Raw genomic sequence first — 10,201 nt, 5'->3', positions numbered from 1 at the left:
CACGTGATTCTATGGGCTGCCCATAGACTTCCAGAGCGGAAGAAGAAGAACATGAACACTAGCGATTACATTAGAATAGACGCTATACTGTAGCGCATTCAGTGCTTGGCCCCTAATAACTGTATTAGCATCCACACCAGCGGACGATAATGTTCTGTTTATTCGAAGTACGTGCAGCTGATATTTGTTGTCTTTCGCTTTAAATGCGTGTGGTCTTTAAAGTATGGATTCTGAGGATCTTGGAGAGTTTGAAGGATCTGATTCTGAGGACTATTTGAGTTCATATCAAGAACTGTGACTTTTGATAGCATGCCACAATATTTGAGCAAATCTGAGCGCTGTTTGAGAGCTCAAGATCTTTTCCCATCTGCTCTCCATTTAATCATGTTACTTTCTGGAAACATTGAGATATTAAAGAGATCTCTTTCCTATGTTGTTGCTTTGATTCCATATTTAAGTTTAAATTGCAGTACATATCACGTAAATGAGCATTTACACTATACCGTTCAGAAGTTTGAAAAAGTATTTTGCTGCGTCCCAATTCGCCTACTTATTCTACGCCCTAAAAGTATGTACTCTTTTTGTGAAGAAAAAGTACACACTTTTGAGTGTGTAACGTTAGCAAAAGACATAGTAGTAGGCAAGCTTTGGGACATACTACTTAGTCATCTTAACGGACAGATCTGTCGCGTGCATCCGGTCACCGTAAACTGCCCTGTCAATCATCTTGTCACAGTTAAAATCCTCTATTAAATCTAATTTAATTTCCTACCGTTTCGGAGAGAAATGTAGTTGCACGTTCATCTGCCAGTCGCGGGTCTTTAATGCGGAGACTCTCCTCATGAGTTTGAAATTTGAATATAATGATGCATTTAAAAGTTAATGGCTAAACGTATCTTTACAAAAGTTCACAATGCTGCTGCAGATGCAATATAATGTAGACAACCCTGAATAAATACATTTTCGGCAGGTAAGATAATGATAATTAATCACTCAAGGCATCGATCTGCACTTCGGTTTCTGACCGGAAATAGTAGACCATCCGGGTATCTTTGGAACACTCATTTCAACGTACTACGATTTGGGATGTACTAATTCTATTTTCGAATAATATTTAGGACGGATAGAATGCGAATTGGGACGCACCGTTTTTCTTAGAAAAAAAGTCTCTTCTGCTCACCATTTTTTTTGTGGTCAAAAATACAGTAAAATCAGAATCAGAAAGAGCTTTATTGTCAAGTGTGCTTTCACACACAAGTTTTCTTGGTACTGAAGCTTCCAGTGCACAATGAAGCTTCCAATACAAATACAAGAAGAAACAGTAATACAAATTCTAAGAATAAAAATATAAACATAAAAATATGAAAAAAATATAAAAGTAGGCTACAAGGTCACAGTTGGGTTTAGTCAGAATAAACATTGACAGATTATGAACATATTTACAGTATTTTGAATAGTATGAATAAATATAAATATCACCTGAGTTTAGAAGATATTGCACCAGACAGTGGGAGTATTGCACTTACAGGCATACGCCTTGGGAGGTATGCTAACTGTTCAGAAGGGGATATACTGTAAAATATTATTAAAAAAAAACAGTAATAGTGTGAAATATTAATACAATTTCAAATAGAGGTGGATATATAGTCAAGTGTAATTTATTCCTGTGATCAAAGCTGAATTTTCAGCATCATTACTCCATATGTTCTGCCAATACGTTTATTTTGTTGTTGCAAGGAACAAATTGCCAACACTAAACTATTTTAATCTCTCCTAATACGCTTACTGTTATATCAGACATTACATTTGATGATACATTTGTAATATTTGTGAAAAAAGCAGGTCAAAGGAAAGAGCAGCATGTGTCTGTGAGAGGTCTGCATCTGTCAGTACTCAAAGTCACCAGCCGCTGACATTATAACAATAGAGCTGAAGAGTTTGAGGACGTTTAAAACCATTCCTGATTCTCCTGAGCGATTCTCGAGACTGGGACCGTGTGACTGTGAGCCGCAAACCTCTGAGACGGTCAGTTCAATTTCTCACACTGTACATTGAGTTTTCTTTAATGTGAGATTGTGACAGGTCAGGTTTCTTTGTCAACATGCTATCTGTGATTGATTTGTGCATTTTAGAAGGATAATGGGTAACACTTTATAATGATGGTCCGTCATTAATAAGTAACTATGCTGGAAGTAATGCAGGACTAATGAGTATTACTACAGTAACACTTCAGCTTCTACTGTTAACTAATATAGAAACAAGCTTAACTAATCAGTAAGTAATATCAAATTTAGGAGATAGTTCCTTATTAGGTAATCAATTAGGTAAATTGTGTTTTTTATGTTTTGTGTTATGGTTAGGGTGTGCTTGCAGGAAAGATGAGAGAGGGTTTGAAATTAATAAGATGTACTCTGTGTGTGTGTGTGTGTGTGTTTGCAATGAATATGTTGTGAGATGAGTTTTATATACTGTATATGTGCTATAAGGATGCACTTTACTAGAGTGGCTCTAATCTCGTTGTACAATAACAATAAAGTACAATAACAAATGCAATAACAATAAAGGCATTCAAATTCAAATTAAATAATTACTGAATGAGATTAGCCTCATTAATAACTATTAACTAACTGACAAATTATAAAGAACATTATCGTGTGTCTGAGATGTAATCAGTCTTCATTTTTACTCTGAATATAGTCATAAAATGCATCACTCAAGTGTTACTCAGTGACTATGCTGGAACTACTAGTGATCTGGAGTCTGGACCATTATTATAAAGTGAAAAAGATGTTTTTAATAATGGTCCAGATCACTAGTAGTTCCTGAAGAGTGACTGAGTAACGCTTGAGTAATTAGTGATGCATTTTATAACCAAGTTGAGAGTAAAAAAACACAATTGCTCACGTCTCAGACACGTTAATGTTGTGATTAGTAATTTTAAGAATTCTTCATAATTTGTCATAATTACCTTTTAGTTCTTAATAATGCCAATCTCATTACTGATTACCTAATAAGGAACTATCATAGTCCTAAATTTGATATTACTTACTGATTAGTTAAGCTTGTTTCGATCTTAGTTAACAGTAGAAGCTGAAGTGTTAATGTAGTAATACTCATTAGTCCTGCATTACTTCCTGCATAGTTACTTATTAATGACGGACCATCATTATAAAGTGTTACCGGATAATGTTTCTTTTTATTTCCTTCTATTCCTCATTGTTTCACAGTTGCATCTGGCCTGAGATTCTCTTGGACTCCTGAGGTTCAGTTTGCTGTCGGGATGTACGGGCTGCTGTGTGAAAGTCTCCATGACTTCATTAAGGAGTCGTACGGCGACGATGTGTGGAAACTGGTCAGAGAGAGAGCCGACGTCAGACTGCACTCCTTCGTAACTCATCAGGTTGGAATCTCTTATTACAGTGAGAGAAAAAATACTAAAAACTCAGAGCTCTAATCACTGAGTGAAACACAAAGATGTTTTTCATCCAGTTTAGTAAAATATCTTGTATAATATGACTTGCTGTTTTTATTTGTTTTGTTTTTATTGTATTTATATGATATTTGTATTTTTGTAATTGAATTTTTGCCATGAAAATAGCTTTGAATGCTGACATGGCATTAAATAAAATAATCTGAATCTGAATAATCCAGTTTAGAGACTCGTGTATAAGAAAAATCATTACATTTATAAAAAGAGTTATAACTAATTTATCAGAAAATGGCAAGCCGGATGGGATCAGTGTAGCACAAATACAAAGTTCTGTCATGAAACTCGACTGACGCAGGCTGATCGGTCCTTAACTCAATCTGCTTGCAATCACATCATTCTCTATAGGCCAAAGCTGATTGGTTCCTGCTGTATCAGTAGCCAATGAGCTCTTCGCTCAACCTTCAAATACCGTTCAGCATTTTCTGTAGCAGTTGCAGGATGCTTTCAGAAACCTTCCCCAGCTCCACCTGTATAGATCTGCTACGGGTTATTCATGTATGCTGTTCTGTACAGCAACAGCATGTCTTACTTGCTCACAGCAGCGTGTCATGTATGTATTGGCAGTAGCGAGTCCCGCATTTGGTCTGCAGCAGCAGCAGTAATCACCAAAATCAGCAGCCGTAACCAAAATCAGCAGCCATAACCAAAATCAGCCGCCATAACCAAAATCAGCTGCCATAACCAAAATCAGCAGCAATAACCAAAATCAGCAGCTATAACCAAAATAAGCAGCCATAACCAAAACCAAAATCAGCAGCCATAACCAAAATCAGCAGCAATAACCAAAATCAGCAGCTATAACCAAAATAAGCAGCCATAACCAAAACCAAAATCAGCAGCCATAACCAAAATCAGCAGTCATAACCAAAACCAAAATCAGCAGCCATAACCAAAACCAAAATCAGCAGCCATAACCAAAATAAGCAGCCATAACCAAAACCAAAATCAGCAGCCATAACCAAAATCAGCAGCAATAACCAAAATCAGCCGCCATAACCAAAATCAGCTGCCATAACTAAAATCAGAAGCCATAACCAAAATCAGAAGCCATAACCAAAATCAGCAGCCATAACCAAAATAATCAGCCATAACCAAAACCAAAATCAGCAGCCATAACCAAAACCAAAATCAGCAGCCATAACCAAAACCAAAATCAGCAGCCATGACCAAAACCAAAATCAGCAGCCATAACCAAAACCAAAATCAGCAGCCATGACCAAAACCAAAATCAACAGCCATAACCAAAACCAAAATCAGCAGCCATGACCAAAACCAAAATCAGCAGCCATGACCAAAACCAAAATCAGCAGCCATGACCAAAACCAAAATCAGCAGCCATGACCAAAACCAAAATCAGCAGCCATAACCAAAACCAAAATCAGCAGCCATAACCAAAATCAGCAGCCATAACCAAAACCAAAATCAGCAGCCATAACCAAAATCAGCAGCCATAACCAAAATCAGCAGCAATAACCAAAACCAAAATCAGCAGCAATAACCAAAACCAAAATCAGCCGCCATAACCAAAATCAGCCGCCATAACCAAAATCAGCAGCCATAACCAAAACCAAAATCAGCAGCCGTAACCAAAATCAGCAGCCATAACCAAAACCAAAATCAGCAGCCATAACCAAAATAAGCAGCCATAACCAAAACCAAAATCAGCAGCCATAACCAAAACCAAAATCAGCAGCCATGACCAAAACCAAAATCAGCAGCCATAACCAAAACCAAAATCAGCAGCCATAACCAAAACCAAAATCAGCAGCCATAACCAAAACCAAAATCAGCAGCCATAACCAAAATCAGCAGCCATAACCAAAACCAAAATCAGCAGCCGTAACCAAAATCAGCAGCCATAACCAAAATCAGCAGCCATAACCAAAATCAGCTGAAAAATAATAACAACTAACAACAGCAACAGCAGCTGCAATAACAACATAACAGATCTATTCCACCAAGACCAAACATATCAACAATGTCATATCCATTACCATTCCAAAAACTCAGAGTGGTCATGACAGAAATGTTAATGTTAATAAAAAAAATTTCAATGAAAATATTTTAAAGTTGTTGAATTATAAAACGTCAGTTAATGCTAAAATGTGATCCATAGAGAGTTAATGTGTGAAATGTTCTATTAGAGTTGTCACTTTGATGCTGTCAAATTAGAAATTACTCATTGAAAGTTGGAATCAACAATGCTCTTCATAACAAAAATCCTTCTGTCTATCTGTAAATGTTCATATGTGTGTGTGGTTATACCTATGCATAAGTGCTGATGTGTGTTCGTGTAGGTCTACAGTGAGAATGTGATTCCACGTATCGCTAAAGCAGCGAGTGGCGTTACAGGAACACCCTATAATGAGCTCATGAACTCATGGGGGATTTATTTCTTTGGATTCGTGGGGAAATACGGATATGACAGAATCCTCAAGGTACGTTCAGTTTTTCATGATGTGATTTACTCAAGTAGGACACATGCCTGAATCAACAACCTTTGTTTATCCAGGATCAAAGTTTCTATCGAACAATTATAGTCTATAGTCCAGTCCCTGTCCTTGACCTCTGAGATCAGAGTGTTTTGTATCCTCTTGTTTCTGCATTGATATGCACACTTTGCCTTTATGGGTTTGTATTTTGTTCTTGTGTTTTTGTGTTTTTGTACTGTACACACACACACACACACACACACACACGCTGTGCGTCAGGTGTTGGGCCGCCATGTGCGTGACTTTGTGAACGGTCTGGATAACCTGCACGAGTATCTGCGCTTCAGTTACCCGAAAGTTCAGCCGCCGACCTTCTTCTGTCAGGAGGAATCAGCTACAGGAGTCACACTGCATTACAGGTGTGTGTGAGAGTGAGTGAGTGAGTGTGAGTGGTGTCTGTGTAAGTGTGTGTGAGATGGGTAGGTTTAGGGGTTGGGTTATTGTGTGTGTGTGTGTGTGTGTGTGTGTGTGTGTGTGTGTGTAATGGGTAGGTTTAGGGGTCAAGTTAGTGCGTGTGTGTGTGTGTGTGTGATGGGTTGGTTTAGGGGTTGAGTTAGTGTGTGTGTGTGTGTGATGGTTAGGAGCAAGCGTAAAGGTGTGTGTGTGTGTGTGTGTGTGTGTGTGTGTGTGTGTGTGTGTGTGTATGTGTGTGTGTTCAGGAGCAAGCGTAAAGGTTACCTGCACTACGCGATGGGTCAGCTGAGACAGATGGGGAAACAGTTCTACGACACCGACATCCACGTGGAGGTTCTGTCCGAGCAGCTGGTGGGAGATTACTCTCACGTCACCATGAGGTGAGACAACGTGTGTGTGAATCAGGTTACCTGGTTTACTGGTGCCATCTGTGGTGCACGTGTTATTAATCCTAGATGGCAGATGTAATGAAACAATGTTTTATTTCAGATTAAACTTTGATAACTCTGCATATCGATATATCCAGAAAGAGGACGAAGAGGAACAAGAGATCCTTCCCATCACCAGCGACTTTTTCTTCGAAGTCTTTCCCTTCAACATCGTGTTTAGACAGGTGACTCTCTCCTTCCTCCTCTCGCCTCATCTCATCTCCTCTGGTGAAGTGGTGTATAACACGTTTATTCTGATCCGATAGGATATGGTTGTGCATAACGTGGGCTCTGGATTGGCCACTGTCTTTCCTGATCTGGATGGGAAGAAGATCAATGATGCTTTTCTGCTCGCTCGTCCTCTTGTGGAGTTCACATGGAACTTTGTGAGATTTGTTATTTAATGTTATTAATTATAGTAAAAAAAATTGTACAAAATAAAAAAAAAATATAGATTTTAATATGAACTAAAATATGTATCATTTATGAATATTTATTTTAAATATAAATATATTAAAACATGTTATTAATTGTTACAACACAAATTATTATACATTCTTTTTATTTATATTTACTTAAAATATTTATTGTTTATCAATGTTAATTTTATATATATATATATATATATATATATATATATATATATATATATATATATATATATATAATATTTATGAAATATAATATTAATTATTATTATTATTAACTATTATATACTGTGTGTGTATATACAGTGAGGAAAATAAGTATTTGAACACCCTGCTATTTTGCAAGTTCTCCCACTGGAGGGGTCTGAAATTGTCATCGTAGGTGCATGTCCACTGTGAGAGACATAATCAAAAAATGTATTTGTATGATACAGCTGCAAATAAGTATTTGAACACCTGTCTATCAGCTAGAATTCTGACCCTCAAAGGACCTGTTAGTCTGCCTTTAAAATGTCCACCTCCACTCCATTTATTATCCTAAATTAGATGCACCTGTTTGAGGTCGTTAGCTGCATAAAGACACCTGTCCACCCCATACAATCAGTAAGAATCCAACTACTAACATGGCCAAGACCAAAGAGCTGTCCAAAGACACTAGAGACAAAATTGTACACCTCCACAAGGCTGGAAAGGGCTACGGGGAAATTGCCAAGCAGCTTGGTGAAAAAAGGTCCACTGTTGGAGCAATCATTAGAAAATGGAAGAAGCTAAACATGACTGTCAATCTCCCTCGGACTGGGGCTCCATGCAAGATCTCACCTCGTGGGGTCTCAATGATCCTAAGAAAGGTGAGAAATCAGCCCAGAACTACACGGGAGGAGCTGGTCAATGACCTGAAAAGAGCTGGGACCACCGTTTCCAAGGTTACTGTTGGTAATACACTAAGACGTCATGGTTTGAAATCATGCATGGCACGGAAGGTTCCCCTGCTTAAACCAGCACATGTCAAGGCCCGTCTTAAGTTTGCCAATGACCATTTGGATGATCCAGAGGAGTCATGGGAGAAAGTCATGTGGTCAGATGAGACCAAAATAGAACTTTTTGGTCATAATTCCACTAACCGTGTTTGGAGGAAGAAGAATGATGAGTACCATCCCAAGAACACCATCCCTACTGTGAAGCATGGGGGTGGTAGCATCATGCTTTGGGGGTGTTTTTCTGCACATGGGACAGGGCGACTGCACTGTATTAAGGAGAGGATGACCGGGGCCATGTATTGCGCGATTTTGGGGAACAACCTCCTTCCCTCAGTTAGAGCATTGAAGATGGGTCGAGGCTCCAGACCTAAACCCAATAGAGAATCTTTGGAGGGAGCTCAAACTCCGTGTTTCTCAGCGACAGCCCAGAAACCTGACTGATCTAGAGAAGATCTGTGTGGAGGAGTGGGCCAAAATCCCTCCTGCAGTGTGTGCAAACCTGGTGAAAAACTACAGGAAACGTTTGACCTCTGTAATTGCAAACAAAGGCTACTGTACCAAATATTAACATTGATTTTCTCAGGTGTTCAAATACTTATTTGCAGCTGTATCATACAAATAAATAGTTAAAAAATCATATATTGTGATTTCTGGATGTTTTTTATTTTTATTATGTCTCTCTCAGTGGACATGCACCTACGATGACAATTTCAGACCCCTCCATGATTTCTAAGTGGGAGAACTTGCAAAATAGCAGGGTGTTCAAATACTTATTTTCCTCACTGTATATATATATATATATATATATATATATATATATATATATATATATATATATATATATATATATATATATATATATATTCATTTTTTAATATATATATTTATATATCTTTTATATATATATTTTTTATTCATTAAATATTTACATTTAAATTACAATAAAAAAATTGGAATATACTCTATTTGTAATTTACTCCTATGAAATTGGAACAAGTAAAGCTGATGCTCTGCCTGAGGGTTTAATAATCTACACTTATCCACAGTTATTCAGTAAATCAAATAATGAATAAATCAGTAGTGATACCAAACTTAAAATCATCAATAAAAGAGAGTTGCATCATGTTTACAACATTATATTTAAGAAAATCAGTCAATAAATCATCCCGTGGTCTCTGTGACAGATCATCTCCCACCCCAACAACCTGTTTGAGATCATGTCGAAGGAGCCGGTGAAGCGAGAGAGGAACCTTCATAACAGAGTTCAGAGTAAGAGAGGTCTTTATTCACTGAAGATTGCATATATACACTACCGTTCAAAAGTTTGGGGTCAGTAAGACCTTCTGTTTTTAAAAGAAGTCTCTTCTGCTCACCAAGGCTGCATTTATTTGATTAAAAATACAAACAAAAACAGTCATATTGTGAAATATTATTCCAATTTAAAACAGCTGTTTTCTATGTGAATATCTTGTAAAGTGTAATTTATTTCTGTGATCAAAGCTGAATTTTCAGCATCATTACTCCAGTCTTCAGTGTCACATGATCCTTCACAAATCATTCTAATATGATGACTCAAGAAACATTTATGATTATTATCAATGTTGAAAACAGTTTTTTACATTTTTATTTCATGATGCTTTGATGAATAGAAAGTTCAAAAGAACAGCATTTATCTGAAATCTAAAGCTTTTGTAACATTAAACACGACCGTTCAAAAGTTTGGGGTCAGTCAACAAAAATGTTATTTTTAAGGTTTTAGTTTTAGTTAGTAAAGATTTATTGATAATAATAATTAATGTTTTTTGAGCAGCAAATCATCATATTAGAATGATTTGTGAAGGATCATGTGACACTGAAGACTGGAGTAATGATGCTGAAAATTCAGCTTTTGATCACAGGAATAAATTACAGTTTAAAATATATTAAAATAGAAAAACAGTCATTTGAAATTGTCATAATATTTCACAATATT

General features: G+C 37.0%; 1 protein-coding gene across 1 annotated transcript in view; it reads left to right on the top strand.

Annotated features, from left to right (window-relative positions):
* Nucleotides 1-1,918: 1,918 nt before the first annotated feature.
* LOC309505277 (soluble guanylate cyclase 88E-like) overlaps nt 1,919-10,201 on the top strand; it is a gene marked incomplete at its 3' end in the record, with an annotated part of 24,482 nt that continues 16,199 nt past the window's right edge. The window contains exons 1-8 of the mRNA XM_082178657.1: nt 1,919-2,025; nt 3,228-3,400; nt 5,788-5,928; nt 6,202-6,341; nt 6,642-6,776; nt 6,886-7,009; nt 7,091-7,210; nt 9,414-9,498. Of these exons, the coding sequence (XP_082034783.1) occupies nt 3,281-3,400; nt 5,788-5,928; nt 6,202-6,341; nt 6,642-6,776; nt 6,886-7,009; nt 7,091-7,210; nt 9,414-9,498 (865 nt within the window). The 5' untranslated portion in view covers nt 1,919-2,025; nt 3,228-3,280. The remainder of the gene's footprint in view (nt 2,026-3,227; nt 3,401-5,787; nt 5,929-6,201; nt 6,342-6,641; nt 6,777-6,885; nt 7,010-7,090; nt 7,211-9,413; nt 9,499-10,201) is intronic.

Source organism: Leuciscus leuciscus (assembly GCF_965113295.1).
Source record: "Leuciscus leuciscus genome assembly, chromosome: 8".
Classification (NCBI taxonomy): Eukaryota; Metazoa; Chordata; class Actinopteri; order Cypriniformes; family Leuciscidae; genus Leuciscus; species Leuciscus leuciscus.
Note: the sequence above shows the minus strand (reverse complement) of the source record. Positions and strands in the feature narration are given on the sequence as shown.